Raw genomic sequence first — 23098 nt, 5'->3', positions numbered from 1 at the left:
TGTGATAAATTGTGAAGAAATGCAGAAATATTTATAGGTTAACTATATCCGTGGTTAAAGAAGGTGTAAACCCTCACTGAATAACATTTATTTTCCTAAAAAAATTTGTACCATAAGCTAAACCTTCTACTTTTTTACTCTTTGTTACATCCCAGTTCTGCTGATGTCCGGCAGACTCTTTATAGCCACTTCCAGTCTGCATAGATACACTTCAGAGAGGGAAGAAGCTTCAGGGGTCACGTGGGTTGCAATTGCGATGCGGCCCCATGCTGTAGGGGATAGGGGGAGCGGTGGTAGCTGTATATAGAGCAACCATTCTCTCCATTTCCCTCCTGCAGCCTATGGGAGGAAGAGGAGGAGGAGAAGGGGGCAGCTGCAGCAGGGAAAATGGAGAGATTAGTTCCTCTATATGCACCCGCCCCCACCGCTCCTCCTATCCAGCTTCCTTCTGCTGCCTCTCATGTGCTGTCCAGTCCCCTGTGCTTTTTACCGCCCCCCACCTCGTCCCCCACAGGTCTGTCAGCTTTCCCTCTCACTTCTCCCGCAGGCTGCTGCGGGGATCTGTCAGGATGGAGAGTGGGAAGGGAAAAAAAACTACTGACACCAGTGGCGGAACTACCAGGGTCGTAAAGATGTTTTGCCACCGGGCTTGGAGGGCCCTTCATGGTTTCTTGCACTGGGACCCTGAAGGTCCCAGTTATGCCACTGACTCCAGCGATAGCTGCATTTAATTTTTCAAGGCAGATTTCCTGATGGACACTAGAGTGGTCCATACCTGTAAAGTGTGCATTGAAACAGGCACTTGTAGTCTATATTAGAAGACAGTGTGACAGGGTGACAAGGCATGGGCATGACTGGGAGACAGCAGCAGAGGGTTGTCGACCCATACCAGAAAGTGCTTGAACGGGGACTTCATTGCAGCCACACCAGGTATTTTTTTTTTTATGAAATCTGCAGATGAAAAAATATTGAAAGTTATTTTCAAAACTACTTTTGAAAAGAAATGAATGTGTAAAGTGAGATTTGTATGTGTATATGAGATTTTAGTGATTGGGTTTACACATGCTTTGTAAAACCTGAACAAAACATTCTAATTTGCACTTTTATTGGCAGATCCACCTTGCTGACATAACCATATGTAGGACTGTTGTACCTAGATTTAGCACTCTCCTAGTTAGGCTGCTAGGTAAATTTAGTTTTTGGCTTGCTCTGTAATCAGAGGAGCAGTGATTGTTTGCTTTGGTCTGTTCAGGATTTTTTGGAGGCTGGGAGTTTGATTGCTTTCCCCTGCTTCTAGAAGAAATTTCTAGAGCTTTAGGAAGAAGAATTCAGATAACGAGACTGAATATTTATCAGGGTCTGGCCAATCCTTTGGGAGGTGTGCCCAGATGGTGGCTGGGCTGCTGTTAAATTGCTTGGAGCCCTGAGCAGATTGTCTTTTTCCCCCATGTGGGGATGGATCTATGCTCTGAGAGGGAGTTGAACTGCAAGCTTCGGGGGGGCTGTCTGCCCCCCGTACACTTCCTGCTGGACTACTCTCCTATGGACAGAGCCCATGAATTTATTCTCTACCCCCGGGATCTGTGAGTAGATCCTAATTCCTGTATTGCAGTTTGTTTTTATATGGTCTCCAGCTGTGGATGCTTAAACTGTTCCAGCCTGCCTATTTATGCTGCAAACTATCTTGAGGTCCCTAGCTGCAAAAATACAGACTGTTCTAGTCTACAACCTTGTGCTATATGTTCCTGCATGGTCTTCAGCTGTGCACCTACAGACTCTACTAGTCAAACTGTCCTTGTGCTACTGCCACTGATAAAGAAGTGTCCTCTGCAAGTTAGGCTTGGTGCTTTCGAGAATTCCACAAACCTTTACCCTCTCCTGTTTCAGATTTTTTCAGCAATAAACGACAAAAAGACATCCCCTAGACTGCTTTCTGAGCCAGAGTGAATGAACTGTTGCTGTCTGCCTGGCTGCCTTTGCACTGTATGGGGAAAGAACCAGATAAAATCAGCTGCCTTTACGGGGGTAGCTCTACATAGGCATCTCCTTTCCCCTATGTTCCACTGGGGAGTAAGGGAAAGACATAACATGTTTTGGCCTATCTATAGCTCTGCCTTAAATGGGCATGTTTTTTTTGTTTTTAGTTTGGGACTAGATTAAAATTAGACTAAGCTTACAACATAGAACCGCATGAGGTGAAATGTTATTTAAAGAATCATGTAACTATGTTAACCTTTTATTATATTTAGTTCTATTTGCATCAGAGGTACGCGTAAATTATGACTCATTTCGAAATTCAATGGTTGCAACTGTGGTGTCGAAAACCATCTTCACCCCAAATCCAGGTAAGGAGGGATAACTTGAAAATCACAATAATTTTAAGTGACCGGTTGCTTTGCCCCTACAGGACAGATCCTGCTCTGCTTTATGAGCGGCTGGGAGTAAACAGACTCTGCTGTCCGATTACACCCGGATGCCTCCGATCCAGTTCCCTGAAACAGGACAAAGCCATCCTCCATTTTTATTTTTGTAAGCAGGTCTGATCGCATCTGGAGGTAGGCAGGTGTAAATGGACATAAGGAATGCAAAGACCTTCCCGCTCAGGCCCGTCTGAAAAACTGGCAGACCTGATCAGATTGCCCGTGTGAAAGGGCCAATACATGAAAAATATCTAATACTGAGTTCACTTTAATTGATAGAGTTATCGTATGTGGTTTAAAGTTTTTGTTTCAACAATTTATAAGCTTTATGTAATTATTATTTGTTTATTTTTATCAAGATATGCCACAAGCACATGACTTATTGAACTATGCCAGGGAATGTGCTGAGAACGATGCCTTTGTGGAAGTCAGTGAGGAGACGGCAGCAGAGTCGGTAAATTGTAAGTAGATAAGGCAATGCTCTAATTATATAAGTGTCTCTCATACTCTATTTCTAAGGCAGTCCAATTTACTCACTGTAGATACTATACTTTTCACAGAGACACCTTGACTTTTGTAAGGGATTTTGACATTGCTTGCTGCAAAGGGCCTAATTCATCAAACTGTTATCAGAGATTACCAAGCCCCCATTGCATTTATCATGTGTTGACACAGCAAGCCTTTTTCGTGCTTTTTGACACCTATTTAGCAGCTAACTGAGTTTACCTTTACCTCTAGAATTACAGAAAATCAAAAGTTCCTCAAACACTATACAGGCACTGAGCATGGTTTGGGAAGTGTTTATATTGGCTTCTACTACAGGCATCAGGAGGTGACTGCAAGTTTCCTTGGCTGCCAAACATTGCTTGCAAATCAAAGCACAGCAATGCAAACAAATGTGTCAAACACAAATACATTGGCAAAATTTTGCAAACCACTTTGTAAACTTTTTAAACAGGAACTGAACTCTTTAAGCCTTCCCCTAAAAAAGTCTGACAGAGAGCCAAGGACTAGTCACTAATATTGCCTGCAATTGCCCTGCAGATGATCTTTCCCCCATTAGCTTGGTAGAGGCGGGGTTTTGCTTCTTCATGTCAAAGCCTCAAGCAAGGAAACCAGAGAAAAGCACATTGGTGAACATCACCAAATCTCACTCCAAATCTCCTGAGACTAGCAGTCAGAGGCAACAGTGCCTTAGAACTCACACTGCAGATAAACAGCTAAAACATTGTAAACACAGGAGTAGCTAGACATAATCACATACCAGGAAATTCGCCACTAATTTTCTGCAGGAATTCAAGACAAGAGATAAATATTTTAGGGTAATGCTAAGGGACAAAAGAAATTTCTAAATGTCACCTATAACATAGCAAAGGTTCACCTTTTGTTTCAGTTCCAATATTAATGCTTCCCAAACACCAGTTATTAATGCCTGTAATATCCCTAAAATAATACCCCAAGCCGAGTCTTAGTTTGGATATAGTAGTGAAGGGTTAGAATTTCTGTTGGATTTTTATTAATTTATCTTGGTAAATCTTGTCTTGTCTTGCTACAATTGGCACAAGAACAGGAGTTGAAATCTTTTAAAGGGTAAGTGCACTTTAAAACTAAATGTATTTGATTTTTGCCTCTTCCCCAGACCTAACTAAACCACCCTCCTAACCAAATCTACAAATACAGTATAGATACATACAAACCAATCCAATGGCTATGGTTCCGCTGTTTGTTTACATCAAAGTCTTCACTGTCTTTTTTGCACCTTTGCAAATTTACCCCCCATAGCCTTCTGTGGGGCTGTGTCCTGAGGCCTGGAAATGGTCATAAACAGTCCCATAAAACACATTGGAGCTGTAATGTTCAGACGTGGTCAGGATAGTGAAGACGTGTGGCTCTAGATGTAAACAAACAGCAGTGCCTCAGCTGTCAGATTGAGTTAAATATGCATTAGACAGGATTTCCACTCACCTGGGCAAGATTTGTATTCACTTCCTGTTGTGTTGTGACAAGAAGAGAAGGCAAAATGGCCCCTAACTGGTTTTAGATTTAGATTTTTAAGTCATGACTTAAAAAATATTATCGTAGGACGATACAGTATATAGTGTTCACTAAATGTTCACAGCCAACTACTCATTATTTTTTCTTGCTGTATTCACCAAAAATAATGAAAAAACTAAAACTAGTCTCAACAAAACTGCTAATATGCAAATGACATGAACTTCTAAACCAGACCAGGAATTTTGTTCCTGTGCCCACCATACTCAAAGTTTATTAAGGTAGTCTGAGAAGAAGAAGGGGATGACATGATGAGAAGGACATGCAATCTATATTTTTTCTTTGTTATTTTTTCTCATATATATGATGGCTGTATGCATATGCAATCCATAAACAACTCTTGGCCAGTTCACACCATAGAAACTCAGTCCGGATGCATTCCAGAGGCTTTTCTGCTTGCACGTTTTTGATGCGTTCCTGTGCGTTTTTGATACGTTTTTGATGCAGTCCAGTGCATTTTTTACCCCTCTTTTGTCTTAACCTTAAATAAGGACATGTGCTTTCCAGTGCATTTTTGGTGCGTTTAGGCGTGTTTTTGATTTTTCTGGAACTGGAATGCACTGGAACTGCAAGCACTGATGTGAACTATGCTATTAGAAACCAAATAACCTACTTTCCATGCGTTTTTGATGCAGAAAAAAAGGCACTGGACTGGATGTGGTGTGAATTGGCCCTGCTGAATTGGCCCTGCTTTAATTTCACATAATGGGTTGAATTTCTAAAATGACACCTTGACACCTGAAGTCCTCTGATTTCCTTTTTCCACATGGGGCCATTATCCTGTGTGTACCTCTTTTATGGCCTGGGGAGTTCTCGTTTTCCAGTTGTTACATTTTTTGGTAAGTCTCCTACATAGAAGTGACTAAGTGTTTTTCTCTTTGCCTGGAGTTGCTCTTCAAAGCTGAATTTCAGGTATGTTTTTTTTTCTGCATAGTTACATTAGTCAAGCTTGGACCAATGTAAGTATATATATTAGATATCTGGCCAAGCCCAGCAAGCAGTTTGCTATGGGGGCATTCGGCAGGGGGGGGGGGGGGGGGGGGAGGGGAGCCAGAAATACCAGCAAAGGACCCAAGAAAATGTAGATTGAGGCTGCTCTGAGCAAAATCATTGCACATAGCAGGTAAGTATACAATGTTTGCAATTTATGTAGCACCCTTTCAGGTAATGTAGGCAAATTTAGTTTAGCAGGGGTTGATTGTTTTCGTCTGCTCTATATTTCTTAGGCTGCTAGCCTGATTACTTCCCCCTGCCTTTCAGAGGATTTTAGAATTTCATTGGCAGGAAGAATGAAAAGGCAGCCTAAAAAGTTATGGGAACCCAGCCAATTTCTGGGGAGAAGTGTCCAGTAGATGGCTTGAGAGACCATAAATAGTCTGAGGCTTGGAGCAGAGTGTGTGGATCCTGGGTCCGGTCCTGCTAGGGAAGTCCCCTGTGAAAGGGGCTCTGCCCCTCAGGGCAGTCTGCTGGAGAAGCTGCTTAAAGATAATTGAGGTCCCAGCTATAGTCTAAGCTGGGGGGCCTATTTTCCTAAGTCTGGGATTTTTCTTATGATCTGGAGAGATCACTGGAGGAAACCCGATGGAAGTTGGGGGAAAGAGTGTCCAGCTGTCCTATGGTATTGTGAGTCTGTGTCTCCCTCACTAAAGAGTGCCTGGTGGATATCAGAAGAGGGCAACTGATGATTCTGTAGCATTGTGAGTACTGACCTATGTTCTGTGCGATAGTGACCGTGTGCAGTGTTCAGTTCTACAAAAAGCAAGTCCAAGGTATTTTCCCAGCCAATAGTGACGTTTCCAGAAGCTCTATGCAAGATCAGTGTGTGTCCTCAGTAAATTCAGTTCTTTCGAGGTATACCATGCTTCCCCTGCACTCATCCAAGTTGATTTCTGCAATAAAGCATAACCCTCCTCCCCCCAGACTGATCGGTTTGAGCTAGTGGAAGGAATAAAATGCTGTGTATCTGGCTGTGTGAAAGGAATCAGTTATCTCCAGCGGCTCTTTCAGGGGTGCGCTACATTACAAAAAAAAATGTACTTTACCTTTCTGCCATTCCCTTTCCTTCCCCCCTTACTCTTACACAAATCTTTCACAATGACATCCAATTTTCCTGTTTTGTGTTTGGCGAATACAACTTTCTGGTTTTCTCGCCTAGGTGGGAATTTTCAGTCCCACACCTCAGAAAGCTGTAAGGCAGTAAGTTTCAAAGTCTCCCAAAAATGCAGAAGTATTGCTAGATTATGCCTTACCTAATTGTGTAGTGCTATGGTTTATTTACTGGATGCCATAGTGTCTTTACATGACCTGATGCTGATGTCTACCAGTAACCAGTAATTAAAACAACAGCCAACTAGATCTCTGTGTGTGCATGCGTGATATCCAATGGCACATCATTGGGTGGCGGGCTGGGAGAGTCAGGAAGTAACAGCCAGCAATCCATCATCTTGGATTGGAAATATAGAAGCATGGAGACAATATTGACTGCAAGGAAGACATTGCTGGAATCCATGAAATAGTGAATATGTGTTTTTTTAATTATAGTATATAAACATTTGTTGTAGTTGCAAAGAAAAATATTTCACTTATAGGCGGAAAAATATTTTTTTCTTTTAGTGGAGACAATCAAAGATGTATACACAGTGCAGCAGATAATGGATATGGCTTCATCTGCTGCAGATAAGAGGAATCCTCTGTATGGCATTTTGTTTGCATTTATCTCCTTGCTGAATGTTGATGACAACGTTACCAGAATTGTTCGAACTAGATGGTATGTCTTCGGTTTTATTTTGTACTCTAACTTTTATATTATTTAATGATGATGCTTACATTTGGAGCCCTGTTATTTAGAACCAGAGAAGGATATTCAATTGCACACCAGAAAGTCCTTCCTGGTGACTGTTTATTAGGCTATATGATCTAAACCAGCCTTTCTCAACCTTTTCAACACAGAGGAACTCTTGTAATAACTTTCCAATCTCAGGGAACCCCTGCTAAAATTTACTATATCTACAACTTATGATACATTAGTGAGATGATCAGTGAGAAGAACGCTCCTTACACTTGTGGTCATGGGAATAATTACCCACTTAACAGATAGCTAAAGAGATCAATGGGGTCAGTGGGAACTTATCTGAGGGGCAGACATTTCTTATTGCTCAAGGACCCCCTAGCAACCTTTGGAGGAACCCCGGGGTTTCACAGAACCCTGGTTGAGAAAGCTTCATCTAAACCCAGTCTGGCCTGTTCCCCTATAATAAACTCCTGAAGCCTGATTAATGATAACCTATTAGCTGCACTGTGCTATCACATAGGGGCCTGTCAACCGCCCTGCAATAGTATTAACTTCATTAAAAAAGTTTTAGACAATTAAAGTTTAGATAACAACTTTTTTTTAAATGTATTTTATTTAAACTTTTTAAAATTACTTTATAACTTTATTGATATCAAAGATACAAGCGCAAACATATGAGTCGGATGCGTACAAGTAAAAAAATGAGGATTGCACCACAGATATTAGGATATCCACTTGTCGACAGCGCACTGTACATATACTGCGACAGTGCGGGCCGGCTGTGCAGAATTGAGTTGGCCGACCCTTTGCAGCTATAACAGCTTCAACTCTTCTGGGAAGGCTGTCCACAAGGTTTAGGAGTGTGTCTATAGGAATGATTGACCATTCTTCCAGAAGCGCATTTGTGAGGTCAGGCACTAATGTGGACGAGAAGGCCTGGCCCACGGACTCCGCTCTAATTCATCCCAAAGGTGTTCTTTCGGGTTGGGTGCAGGCCAGTCAAGTTCCTCCACCCCAAACTCGCTCATCGATGTCTTTATGGAGAGGTAAACCTTCTGTAGGTCAAGATGATATAGAAGAATAATTCTAGGTCTATAGTCCACTAACATATCATAGTTTTTTAACATTTCACAGGCCCATGATATGTTGAGGCTTGACATATTTGGTATTTTACTTGAAGAAACCTCATCTTTTTATTCTACCAAAAATTGGAGGATTATGTTAGTGTGCGCAAAATGTAATTTGAATTTATCTTTTGCTGAAAATAAAGATTTGATAAATATGTGTAAATATGTGTCAAGTCTTACTAAATGATTATGAAGCAAGCAGTTCCTGGAACTACGCTCACTTTCTGAATGGATAGTAAAGGAGCAGAAGTACAGAGTGACCTCTGTGCTCTCCTAGCATGTTCCTGGCACTAGACTGACAGCACTTTAACAGAGCATGATTGCTTCCTAGTGCTGACCCCATCTTCCTTAGTCTGACTTCTGTTTTGCAGGGGAATGCAGATATCTGATCTTATGACAAATTTAGGTACTTATGCAAGTATGCAGAGCAAAAACCATGTTCTTGCATAGAACCTGAGCAGGACCTGGAAAATTGCATCTATCACTACAGTAGTGCTGACTACTACTCTACCTTCCCTAGCAGTCCATCAGGTACAAGTAATGCATACTTATATTGTGCCAAGCTGAACCAGTGCAATACCAATAATTCCTGGAGTACAGCTTTAAGGCTTTTGAAGTAATAAAAATACCTCTGGTTATAGATTTTTCATGACATGCCATATCTCAGAGTGCTACCTTTCAGTGATACATTTTTAATCCTCCCTGTAAGCATAAGATATTTAATAGCATCATTTTTTGCCCAGCTCCAGTTGCCGTTACTTCATCAAGGATCCATCAGAAGGATGCAACTACGCCTTCTGCAACGAGATGTCCCAGGACCCTAAATCTGCGCTCCCTAGTCTGGATCTGCAGATGAACATAAGCGATCACACCGGGACTCTGTCTTGTAACCTATCAGACAAGGTGGCCGAGGATACATTATCATGCACGGCAAGTATCTCTTCACTTATTTTACATTTCAAATGATGCTGCACAATACATCACTTCTAATTCCTTGCCAGGAAGAGTAATCGCCGCCGTTTCCTCGCCGCACAAGTCATAATGATTTTTCATGGCGCATTTCCATGTGTTTGATTTAGGTAGATGGATTTTTCAATTTAACAGAAGACCAGAAGACATCGCTGAAATGGAATTTTGTGCTGGAACGCTTTAAGATCTATGTGAAGGTGAGAAATCTCAAATAGACTTGTCACCTCTAGGATTCTAAACACCGGCCTTATTGCTACAAATCACTTAAAGGAAAACACCGGTTTAATAGAAAAGCAGGATAATGGCTTAAAGGAAAACTCAATTTTCTTTAGAATTCTAAACAATTGCTATACTCAGCATTTTGTAAATTGATATTATTAAAAATGATCTTTGCAAAACAGGCGAAATCTACTATAGTCAGAGCAGGTGACAAACAGTGTAACTGTTACTCTACAAGGATTGAAACTGTCCCTCTGTTGCTGGTACTTTGACAGTTTGAAAGAGGTTTCTAAATATCTTTTTTTTCCACAGTTTTTTACCATCACATGACTGCTATGTTGCCGCACTCACTTTGGCGGTCCCAGGGCTATGAGCGAGCCGGGCAGTGTCTCGTGGTTTCAGGTGGTGCCGCTGCAGGCTCCAAGATTTACAGCATTTGCCACAGCTGTTGCCTATCAACCACTTTGGACCAATGTAAGAAGCACCAGGTCAAAGGATAAAAGACAACAACAAGAGAAGGGCGCACCGACCTGGTGCATTACCACTAAAAAGGTTTATTAAAATCCAAAAAAGCAACATACATTGTAATTGTACTCACAAACAAATGGTGGTTGCACACATGTAAAGACAATGGAACCAATCGCCTCCAAAGCAGCCAGGACACTCTACAGTGCTGGATGACGTGCTGGTATCTTTTGGGTAGCACTTTTTGGCTCTGAGAAAGAGGGTCCTCCCTGGAAACGCGCTAGTCAGACATATGCGGATACCAGCACATCATCCAGAAACCGTAGGAGTGTCCTGGCTGCTTTGGAGGTGATTGGTTCCATTGTCTTTACATGTGTGCAACCACCATTTGTTTGTGAGTACAATGTATGTTGTGTTTTTGGATTTTAATAAACCTTGGTAATGCACGAGGTCACCTCTTCTCTTGTTGTTGTCTTTCAGTGTATTTGGATACCCTTGGTCCTGAGGGGGCGGCAGGAACTATGGTGGTGCCTACAAAGACCATATAAGATCACTCGCCCTTTTTTTGCATACCACACAAGCGCAGGAGAATTACTGTTCAAAGGATAAAAGAACCCAATTTAATTAATTGATTTACACTTAAAAACAGCCAATGTGATTGCTCACGCATTTGCTGCTGGCTGGTATCTCTTCTAATCCCTAATTCCTACATAATTTCACACAGGAAATCCCTATTTTTAGTTCGTTCCAGTATCTTATTTTAACTGAATATCCAAACAAAGAAAATCTCGCTGCTCCAGGTGAAACAGGAAGCCTGATGATGTCACGGGTGCCTGCCTCGGCTCGCCTCCGCTTACGATCAATATAGAAGAAATGGCCACACTCCAAGATCCATCAAAATTCTTGTTTAATGAACGAACATCCCAAGTGTTACAAACAGTGCAAAAGGTAGACGCGTATCACACACTAACAGGTGCGCTCGTTCATTAAACAAGAATTTGGATGGATCTTGGAGTGCGGCCATTTCTTCTATATTGATCTTATTTTAACTGAAGCCCTGAAGGGGGAGATTTTCCTGGCCCATAAAACACATTGGATGTTTGTTAGTGTAAACCAATAAATAATTTGGAATCTTTTCTCCATTGGTCTAGCACTCTTTTCATTAGTGCATTTTTTTTTTTTTCTGGTAGCCTGCTGCGTACCCAGTAAAGGGGTATTTTGTGAGCAGCTTAACCTGAGCCAGTGAACTTTCCGAATGGGTCTCTCACTTATTCGTATGAACATCAAAGTCCCAGAGCCTCTTGGATGTTTTTTTTTCTTCATTGGTATCAACCACATTGGGGTTGGTGAGCAGGTGAAACAATAGGAACGCCTGCAAACTCCCTAAACAGTAAGAAAGACCAACAGTAACTGCGTGCACAATGGCATGTACCATTTTCACAGCGCTCCTAGTACTGCCTTACTAATCAATCCAATAACAAGAATAGTCCCGAAAAAGGCAGAGATGGGGGTCCACGATGAACCAAAAACTAAGAAAGAAGGCACATGCAGGACGATGGAGTTAGTGGAATAAAACATTACTGAAACATGGCACTGTTCATGTTAAAATACAGAGTCCAGTCCAGACTTGTATTCATGATCATTCACTAGGAGGGATATATAGTGTTTCTTCATGCTTGTATGTATGTATGTATGTATGTATATCTTGCATAGTTACATAGTTAATCTGGTTGAAAAAAGGCTATCCAGTTCAACCCAGAGAAAAAAAAAAACACCAAAACACAAACACACACAAATTGAAACCTCCCTATACACAATCCTATACCCACAGTTGATCCCGAGGAAGGCAAAAAAAAAACCCAATAAAACATAATCCAATTTGCTCCAGCGGGGAAAACAAATCCCTTCCTGATCCTCCAAGAAGCAATATATAGTTCCTGGATAACCTTTACCTATAAATATTAGTAAATATCTGTCAGTCTTCTCAAAAGCATATTAATACATTACAGAGGTTTCTATGCGTGTACCTGCTTTTACTGCAAAAAACTCTAATAGACGCAAAGCAATTTCTGAAAATGGAGTTGGAGATTTGGTCAGGATCAATGGTGTCAATGTGGCTGACAAATACAAGCAGATACATATCCATCATGCCATACCATCAGGGAGACGTGTTATTGGCCCTAAATGTATTTTGTAGCAGGACAACAACCCCAAACATACAGCCAATGTCATTACTGTAAAGTGGGAGTAAACTCCCATGTATGATTTTTAGCTATAGGTAAGCCTATAATTAGGCTTACCTATAGGTACAGTAAATATCTCCTGAACTTGCACTGTTTAGGAGATATTTACTTTACATGCATACCCGTGCCGTTCCTTCAGAGCCATGCAGTAACAGCGACTCCCGCTCACATGTGTGGGAGTGACGTCACCCCCGGCTCGGAAATGTATATTGCCGAAGCCCGCAAACCTAAGAAGAAGACCGGGTGAAGATGGAAGCACCTTCAGTGGTGACAGCGTGCCACTGGAGGGCTTCGTCTGGTGAGTTATAATGTGTTAGCATACAATGCATATTAGCACATTATGACTTAAACTGCCCGGGGCTCGATTTTTTTTTCTGATGCGGTTTACTACCGCTTTAAGAACTATCTTCAGTGTTAAGAAGAACAAGGAGTCCCGAAAGTGATGGTTTGGCTTCCACAGAGCCTTGATCTCCACATCATCAAGTCTGTCTGGGATTACATGTAGAGAAGGATTTGAGGCAGCCGACATCCACAGAAGATCTGTGGTTAGTTCTCCAAGGTGTATGAAACAACCTAGCTGCCAAATTCCTTCAAAAACTGTGTGCATGGGTACCTAGAAGAATTGATGCTGTTTTCTTTTCAATTATTTTTAGAAAGGTAATAAAAAGAATGCCAGGGTTTTAATGTGAAACATATCTCACTTTCTGTACAATCCAAAGAAATATACCAAAAGAACAACACTTTTAACATTCCCAAAATTCAGTAAGTTAAAGTGATATTAAAGTCTTTTTTTTTGGGGGGGTTTTAAAAAAGCAAACATGTTATACTTACCTGCTCTGTGTAATAGTTTTGGACCGAGCAGCCCAGATCCTCCTCTTCTTGGGTCCCTTGCCAGGGCTCCTGGCCCCTCCCTCCTGCCAGTGCCCCCACAGCAAGTAGCGTGCTATGGGGCACCCAAGCCGAGCCACTGCTCTTAGTGTCCATTCAGACACAGAGCTGTGGCTCGGCCCCATTGTGTTAGGGTGACACCCTTTGAAAACGTCACCGGATGTGACGAAACGCGTCAGATCGTGGAACGCACTACGTGACGTGCATTGGAACGCAAGCCGGATTTACCTATACCATTGAGTCACGGAAGCTTGTAAAACGATCTCTGCCGATCTTTGCCGAACGGTGCTATTTTGTTTTATTGGAAACTTTGTCACATTTTATGGGAATAAACCCCTTTTAAAAACAATATTACACTATCTGGAGCCTTTTATCCTTTTCTTTTAAACAACAACATACCCTGTCCCATGGAGCGGTGAGGAGGAAATTACCACCAGCACAGCCAGGAGAGATTTAAAGGGGACCTACCGACAAGCTTGATTGGTCTCAATATCGTAGGGTATATGAGACCCACTGCATTCGTTAAGTCACCCATCTTTTAAACTATATCACGGATAGAAGGAATCCAGCACCTGCACTTTATAAATCACTAATGGAATATTATTGTTGAGCACTTTTTCACTATTTTGGAAAAAGCAAGAAAATACAACAGAATTTTGGACTTTGTTGCACTTTATTAATTTATTTATATCACAAGATGAACTTTAAATAATTATATATATATATATATATATATATATATATATATATATATATTTAAGTCTCTGTAATTATTGAGATTACACATGTATTTATTGTTTGCACACAATTTTGCACATTTGCACATTTTTTAGCAAGCGCTGTAGATAGCCCCTACCAGGACTATTTTTTTCAAAAGGGATAACTGTTGATTTCCAGGATCTAGCAATGGAAACTCTCACAGCCACAAAAATGAACGCAATTAAGCACCTCGTGTGTCTCAGAGTCCCTCCACCCAATTACCCAGCAATGCCTGTTGGGGGAATTTCGGGAGATTCGCATTGGGTGAGGGGAATTGATGCTGTTTTGAAGGCCAAGGGTGGTCACACCAAATAATGATTTGATTTGGATTTCTTTTCTGTTCATTTACTTTCCATTTTGGTAGTTAATAAAAAAGAAACTATTAACCTTCTGTGTGCAGCAGCCGCCCTAATGCTTACCTGAGCCCCATCTCGTTCCAGCGATGTCCAGGACTGTCTCAGCCATCTGGGACTCCCCTCCTCATTGGCTAAGACACAGTAGCAGCGCCATTGGCTCCCGCTGCTGTCAATCAAAGTCAGTTAGCCTATGAGGAGAGAGAGGGGGCAGGGCCGAACCACAGCTCAGTGTCTGAATGGATACAAAGAGCAGTAACAGGGTTCAGGTGCCCCCAAAGCAAGCTGCTTGCTGTGGGGGCACTGAACAGGAAGGAGGGGCCAGGATCACAGAAGAGGGACTCGAGAAGAGGAGGATACCAGAGCAGGTAAGTATAACATGTTTGTTATTTTTATAGGAAAAAAAAAAACGAGACTTTAATTACAATCACTTAACCACTTAAGCCCCGGAAGATTTTACCCCCTTCCTGACCAGGGGGTATTTTGCGATTCGGCACTGCGTGACTTTAACGGACAATTGCGCGGTTGTGCGACGCTGTACCTAAACGAATTGGACGTCCTTTTTTTGATCACCTGTGCGATTTTTTGATCATGCGCTATAAACAAAAAAAGAGCGTAAATTTTGCAAAAATAACAATATTTTTCACATTTTTTTATATGAAATTTCCCAAAAAAAAAATGTAAAAAAATCAAAATTTTTTAAAACTTTCGGCCAATTTGTTTTATGCTACATATGTTTGGTAAAAAAAAAAAAAAAAAAAAAAAAAAAAAAAAAAAAAAATCGCAAAAAGCGTATTTTGTTTGGTTTGCGCAAAAGTTATCGCGCTTACTAACAAAGGGAAAGACTTTTGTAATTTTTGTTGTTTTTTTTAACGCGTAATGGCGGCGATCTGCGATTTTTTTTGCGGGACTGCGACATTGGGGCGGACAGATCGGACCCTTGACTGACATTTTTGGGGTTACCAGTGACATTTCTACAGTAATCAGTGCTATAAATATGCACTGTTACTGTAAAATTACACTGGTAGTGAAGGGGTTAACTTTTTTGAGAGGGAGGGGTGGTGTGTGTCCCTAGGGGCGTGCTTTCTACTGTGATTGGCTGTGGCTTGAGCTGTAGGAACAGTGATCAACGGTCCTACATAGTAGAACCGTATGATCACTATTCCTACACAGGGGAGAATAACAGGTGGCTTGTTTACATCAGCTGCCTGCCTTTCTCCCGCTGTCAGGGACGATCGTGAGTGCCCGGCGGACATCGGGTCTGCCGGGCACACGTGCGGGGGGGTCCGTGACGGAGCGGGAGCACGCCTCCGGCGGCGCGCGCGCGCTCCCCAGAGCCTCACAGGCTAGTGACCTACCCATACATCACTTTGCCTGTGAGGGGCTGACCGCCGCAGTATATGTACTTGCGGCGGTCGGCAAGTGGTTAAAGGGGTGACCACATGTTAACACTAAACATTCTGGATGAACCCTCTGCACACTGCTATATACCCTTTCTAGCAAACTTTCCAATACAAAACAGGGATTTCTCTATCATTCATTGACAGACGCAGTCTCTGATCTTCATATCAGTAGGGTTATACTGCCCCTGTTCTAAAATTTTCTCGGACCCGTGAAAAAATCGGCCTTGTCACTTCCGGTGATAGGAGTCTCAAGTGCGCATGCGCAAAAGACATTATCTTGGTTTGGTATACTTATAACACATAGCGGGCAGCTGAATGAGAGGAGGCGGGGCTGAAGACACCGCCGCGTCATCTGCAGAGCTGAATAGAGGAGGCGGGACGGAGGTGCGGCCGTGTAGTAAATGCAGGACTTTAGCGACTCCTTGTTTTATTATCTTTAGTAATTATCGTATTATTTATCCTTCGGATTTCATTACATTTACTATTTATATAATACAAAATAAGAAATACTAAATGTAATGAAATCCTAGGGATAAATAATACGATAATTGCTAAAGATAATAAAACAGAAGGAGTCGCTAAAGTCCTGCATATATTACACGGCCGCACCTCCGTCCTGCCTCCTCCACCAGCTCTGCATATGTGTCCTCCGTCCTCCGTCGCACCTCAGCCCCGCCTCCTCTCAATCAGCTGTCCGCTCTCTGTTATAATTTTGACAAACCTCGAAAAATGTCTTCTGCGCATGCGCACGGACGACTCCCATCCGCTGTTTTGTGATGCTCTATAACCGGAAGTGACGAGGTCCGATTTTTTCACGGGTCCGACAAAATTTTACAACACCCTCTACAGGAGTTGGAAACTAGGCAGAAAAAGGTTCTGACTACGCCTATGGGCAGTCCCAGGGGGTATACCCTCTCTCTCTGCTATAGGATGTCAGTTTTAATCTGCCTAGTTAGCAGTAAGGACCTAGTTCTGGGATCTCCGGTCCTGGCAAAGTTTTTTTCTAGATAGTTTTTTCTCAGGATTTTTTTCCTGTGAGATCTACAAGCAACTATGCGCGATCTGGGCTACGGGCTGGATATATAGATCCAGTGGTCACCCCAGCCGGCCAACGAGCGCGCGCAGACCTTAGCTTCGCGCTGGGTCAGCCGCGACATAGTCCCACTGGACTGGGACTGGCCACGCGAGTTATACGTCTCGCCAGGTCGCATAGGACCCACGTCTAGGCCCGAGTCGCAGCGTTCCTATTTGTCTGACAGACCCACACTTCGGCAGAGAGGGGTTCTGTCAGGAGATGGCACCCGCCTGTTCCTGGTATAGTGAATAAATGTTCCCCCCTCTTCCCCTGGTGGGTTTTGGGGTGGACGCGGGTTCTCCAGAAACCTCCTTTTGAAATTATTCAGAAGATTCCCTTGCTTTCCTTGTCCCAGAAGGTGGCCTTTTTGGTGGCTATCACTTCTGTGCGCAGGGTGTTGGAAATGGCGACGTTGTCCTGTCGTTCGCCCTACCTGGTGGTTCACAGGAATAAAATGTTACTTCGTCCGAATCTGTCCTTCCTTCTGAAGGTGGTTTCCATTTTTCACTTTGATGAGGACATCGCGTTACCCTCTTTGTGTCCTAGGCAAAAACATCCTAGGGAAATTGCATTGCATACTTTGGATGTGGTTCAGGCAATCAGGGTGTACTTGGCGACTACAGAGTCTTTTCTAAAGTCAGATTCGCTCTTTGTACTCACGGATGGCCCAAAGAAAGGGCTGCCTGTGTCTTCTGTGACTATTTCTAGATGGATCAGACAGACAGTGGTGCAGGCTTATTCAATTAGAGGTCAGGTTCCACCTTTCCCTGTTAAGACACATTCTACTCGGCTCTTGACGTCATACTGACGAAGCGCATAGGGCGGGACTAGAACATCATTGCATCACTTCCAATTGTTTGGCTACGGGCTGGGGAACACACGGGTCCCGGACATCCGGCAGGAACGCCGCGGTACTGCACAACGCGGTTTAAACTGTGAGTGGATATTGCTATTTTTAATAAATATATTATACTGCTACACTATGGGCTATCTGAATTATATTTCCATGTGAACCTGGCGAGGAAAATATGGAGATGCCGGAGATACCTTACTGCAAAAAGGGCCTGATACCCCTTTACGGGGACGGATTTGTGGTGAGTGCAATACCATTGGGGGAAAGCACTGCACAGCTTTCTATGCACTAAGGAGCACAGCAAAGCACGGATCACTTGTATTCATCTATTTAAGTGTCTGCATCCAAGATCACTGGCACGTTTATATTATTGGATTAAGCACATATTACTGAGGACTGTGGACATTCAATACTTGGCACTGTTACTTTTTATTATTATTAATTCATCAGTTGTACTTATTTGATAATTATTTATACACTCGGCACTTTACATGGTTGCACATTTATCGATTTGGATTCAGCACAGCAACCAACACTGCATGGATTACTATAGAAGTTTTATGAGTAGGATACACACTCCCTCTAGTGGTGCAATACTATATTTGTTATATTGTATATTTATATTTGTATTGTTATATATTTGTATATATTTGTTTATTCAGCATCATTCATAGGGATTTTTTCAGCATTTTTAATATTGTTTAGCACTTCTAGGTGGAAGATATACACCCACATTGCACTAGTCACTTTATGTTCACCTTGGAATATTTATGTCAATCGATATGATGCATATCTTTCTACATTAAAACACACATTTATTGATTCACCTTATGGAGTAGCGCCCTACCCTACATATTTACTCACATACCTAGACTTCCCCTTTGGGGAGAAGATGGGGTGTCAGCAACTCCAGTATTTCATAGTATTCCCAGTTTTAATAATTTTCCGCTGCGCGGGATATTATATATTTTTTTTACTATTATTGAATAAATACGAGCCAATGTATTGTTTCATTGTGTTGTACTATTTCATTTATTTGTAGATCAAAGGTCTGACCTTTTCATCTGCATATCACTTAAAGAAACTTTACAAGTAATTTTTTTTTTTTTTTATGTATTCCATTTTTTTAAAATTATTATTATTTTTTTTTTTTTTACCCGTAATATTTAAGTTTTTACATTTTCATTTTTTTTTTTTTTTTACAAAATGTGTAAAATGAAAAAAAAAAAAAACTTGTTTTTCATTTGCGAATAATTTGCTATACTATGTACAAACATCACTTTAGTGTAATTTTAACCACTTGCCGACTGCCTAACGCCGATCTACGTCGGCAGTCAGCCCCTCACAGGCAAAGTGACGTAGGGCTACGTCACTAGCTTGTGAGGGTCTAGGGAGCGAGCGCGCGCCCCCGGAGGCGCGCTCCCGCTCCCGCGTGGTCACGGACCCCCCCGCGCGTGTGTCTAGCGGACCCGATGTCCGCCGGTCACTCGGCGATCGTCGGGGGAGAGGGAGAATGTCAGGCAGCTTGTGTAAACAAGCCACCTGTCATTCTCCTCGCTGTAAAGACACTGATCAAACGGATCTAGTATGTAGATCCGTTGATCAGTGTCCTTACAGCTCAAGCCACAGCCAATCACAGTAGAAAGCACGCCCCTAGGGATACACACAGCCCCTCCCTCCCAAATAAAGTTAACCCCTTCACAACCAGTGTATTTTTACAGTAACAGTGCATATGTATAGCACTGATTACTGTAGAAATGTCACTGGTAACCCCAAAAGTGTCACAAATGTCAGTCAAGGGTCCGATCTGTCCGCCCCAATGTCGCAGTACCGCAAAAAAAAAAAAATCGCAGATCGCCGCCATTACGCGTTAAAAAAACAACAACAAAAATGACAAAAATCTTTCCCTTTGTTAGTAAACGCGATAACTTTTGCGCAAACCAATCAAAATACGCTTTTTGCAATTTTTTTTACCAAACATATGTAGCATAAAACAAATTGGCCGAAAATTTTAAAAAATTTAGATTTTTACTTTTTTTTGGGGGGGAATTTCATATAAAAAAAAATGTGAAAAATATTGTTATTTTTGCAAAATTGACGCTCTTTTTTTGTTTATAGCGCGTGATCAAAAAATCGCACAGGTGATCAAATACCACCAAAAGAAAGCTCTGTTTGTGGGAAAAAAAGGACGTCAAATTTGTTTAGGTAGAGCGTCGCACGACCGCGCAATTGTCCGTTAAAGTCACGCAGTGCCGAATCGCAAAATACCCCCTGGTCAGGAAGGGGGTAAAATCTTCCGGGGCTTAAGTGGTTAAATGGACTAATTATAGAAAAATTTTAATTTTATATTTATATTAAATGATTATTGTACAATTTGTACAATACAAAAAAATGTATTGTACAATTTGAATACATTATGTTTAGACTACTTTTTTTTTTAAAGTTTCAATTATAATAAATTATACATATTATACTTAATTTTTAATAATTATATTAAATTAAGATATTATACTTGTTATACTTCTTTTTAAAAACTAACGTAAAGAAAAAACATATTTCCCCCATTTTTGTTATTGTCTTTTTGTCTATAGAATTCATGGAAAATAAAACAATATTGCCAAAACGAAGCCTATTTTATGCATGTATATTTAGTATGTATTTACTTTTTAAAGTGGACCTTTAACCCCCATTACTAAAAATCACTCCAACATGAAGCTCTGCATGCTGATGTGAAAGACGTTTATAGTGATTTTTAAAAATTAAATCTATTGAATATTATTTACCTTTAAAGGTTTCCAACGTTGTGATCTTCAGAGGCACTGGTGACGTAGCCAGGGCCTCACACATGCCCCCTGGGAAGGCTATGTCCTATATCACCACTGCCTTCCAGGGAGTTCTCATTTCTTACAAGAGTGTTCTGATGAAATAAAAGTATTTTTTTTTTTATGCACTTCATCTCATGCAGGGGGAAGAGTTATTTTTTCCAAGCAGTGTAATGTGGTATGTGATGTATGCCCAAGATGGGGCCCATTATGTCTTTGTGGGCTTGAAGAGGAGAAAGGAGAAGCCTTGGCTTTTTTTTTTTTTTTATGGTGGTGCGGGTTTATAACAGAGCACTCACACTGGGGAAACTGTGCGAGTTGAGGGCAGGTAAGTACTGCTAGTTTTATTTATTATCATAGGTGTATGCACAGGGTGTGCCGGATGTGTCTGGGCACACCCAAATCACCCTGTGCGATGGCGACTCTATCCGGCTTCCCGTCTCCCCCCTGCAGTGCTGCCAGCTTCCCTTCTGAATGAACACAGTGAGTGATCTGTACCGATTGCTCCTGTCTTCATTCTTAACTGAAGCATAGCAAACCATATTTACTTCAGGCTGGGGATTCTCTGTCCTCGGTTTCTTTCTCTGTCTAAAAAGTGAGACATCAGGGGTCTGTTTATACCCGTGGTATTTCACCAAAGCCCCATAATGGGGCTCCTAAAAATAAAAAAATAAAATAAATAAAAAATGTATAAAAAATTATATTTTGTAAAAAATAATAAAAGTAAAAAAACACTGACACGTCCACTGCTCTGCTGATATACACGTATGTGTGCTTGTGCTCTGGGGTGCACACCCTAATGCAATAGGCTGCGCCAGGGCTGCTGTTAGAAATCATAGGGCCCCGTACAGCCTACCTAGCAGGGCCCCTCCCGAATATATCAAGACAATATTTTCACTAAAAATATACTAAAATCATTGTTAGTGGACACAAACATAACAGAGAACCTGTGTGAATTAGCCCTTTTTTATAGTTTTCCCATTTCAAAAAATTTACATTTGTTTTAAAAAATGTTAAAAATGTTTACAGTTATTTTATTTTACAATTGTTTAAATTATTTATTACAATGTATAATTATTAATATTTTTTTTACAATTTGTTCTTTTTTCACAGTGCAGGGAAGCCTGCAGTGCTGCGGGAGGGGGCAGCACAGGGAAAGAGGGGCACACAGAGAGGGGGGGGGGGTCAGAAGCAGGCAGAGCGGGGGGGTCAGAAGCAGGCAGGACATGGGGGGGGGGGGATCGGTGTCAGAAAAGCAATAACAGGAATGATGCCCTGTGTCTCTCCGCAGTAGCTGAAAGCCGGCAGGAGGGGGAGAAACTGTCTCCTCCCAACCGCACCGATTCCCCGTGCTGTTGGGGCCCCCTGTGTGCCCGGGCCCTAAAGGAGGTCTGGTGGTCTCCTCCTATCAGCAGCCCAATGGCTATTATAAGGTATTTAGGTCAGGTTTATATAAGGGGGGGAGAGGAGGTCTGATTTAAGTAATGACAAATGTATCAGTGAATAAGCAGGCCCATAATGAAAATGTAAAACTGCTCTGGTCCATAAGGGGTGTAAAGCTACCAGAGCTGGCTAATAGGACAAAAATATCTATTTTGACTGTATATGAAGACAAGAAGCTCTTCAGTACTTCCAATACAGCAATATATTGCCTGACAGTACTTCTACATGACTTACTGAACTTTTCTTTCTCATTACTGCTTTTTCAGGTTACTTTGTCACCAAAAGCTAAAAACGGCCTGCGTGTCAACATCTTGTCCTGCAAGAGAGCAGATCCTACTGAAGCATTGAAGTATATCCTCTGCCCAGGCAACCGCTAAACCAAACATTTCACAGCCTTCCACATCTCTATAGAGTTACAGAAGTGGCAGGACTGTTCTGTTTACATTGTTTAATAAAGGCATACATTAAAAAAATATATAGTTCATAGCTGAAAATAAGTGTTTTTTAAAGTTAAAACTTGAAACTGTTTATTATAATTCCATGTTATATCCAAACTGAGGTTTTACAGTAATCCTAAATGTCAGTCTCCAATAAAACAAAACTAAAAAAAAAAATCAAATGTATTGGAAAATGTATTTCTGTGATTTAGCTGTTATTTATTATAACATTGCCAATTAGCAAGAATCAATATTTTATAAAGCAAAACCTAACACTTCATTGTCCTGTTTATCAATACAACACTTTTGATATGCAGCAGCCAGCAGTGAGTGAGCCTGGTGTGCCACCTTGTGGTCATGTGCTTGTACTACAGACTACTACAAGTTACAGAAACTCATGGGCTGCCACTGCTGATCTTTCTCTGTCTTTTAGGCTGTCTGTACATTAAGCAATTACTTTACTTCAACCCAAGAAAATCACTTGATTCCCACATCAACAGTCAGTGTTCACTTATTGTTATTATTATTTTTTTTTTTTTTACAATTACTGCTGTCCGCTATAGCTGGGAGTAGTAATCATTTGTATTCTGACATCGGGGAAACCGCCTACTGTCAGAATACAAATGATTACTACTCCCAGCTATAGCGGACAGCAGTAATTGTAAAAAAAAAAAAAAAAACTCCAAAAGGCTGATTGTACTAAAGTTGATCAATAGATGGATCGGGATCAGGCCGGTTCCTGCAAAAAGCTGGCCATACATTAGTAGAATCTCATTTTA

General features: G+C 41.5%; 1 protein-coding gene across 1 annotated transcript in view; it reads left to right on the top strand.

Annotated features, from left to right (window-relative positions):
- The window catches only part of MEIOB (meiosis specific with OB-fold), a gene marked incomplete at its 3' end in the record, with an annotated part of 290335 nt that extends 268076 nt beyond the window's left edge, over positions 1-22259 (top strand). The window contains exons 9-14 of the mRNA XM_082261838.1: positions 2250-2345; positions 2780-2881; positions 7086-7239; positions 9134-9324; positions 9474-9556; positions 22149-22259. Coding sequence (XP_082117964.1) covers positions 2250-2345; positions 2780-2881; positions 7086-7239; positions 9134-9324; positions 9474-9556; positions 22149-22259 — 737 coding nt within the window. The remainder of the gene's footprint in view (positions 1-2249; positions 2346-2779; positions 2882-7085; positions 7240-9133; positions 9325-9473; positions 9557-22148) is intronic.
- Positions 22260-23098: the final 839 nt, after the last annotated feature.

The sequence above is a fragment of the Pelophylax lessonae genome (assembly GCF_965119305.1).
Source record: "Pelophylax lessonae genome assembly, chromosome: 6".
Taxonomy (NCBI): Eukaryota; Metazoa; Chordata; class Amphibia; order Anura; family Ranidae; genus Pelophylax; species Pelophylax lessonae.
Note: the sequence above shows the minus strand (reverse complement) of the source record. Positions and strands in the feature narration are given on the sequence as shown.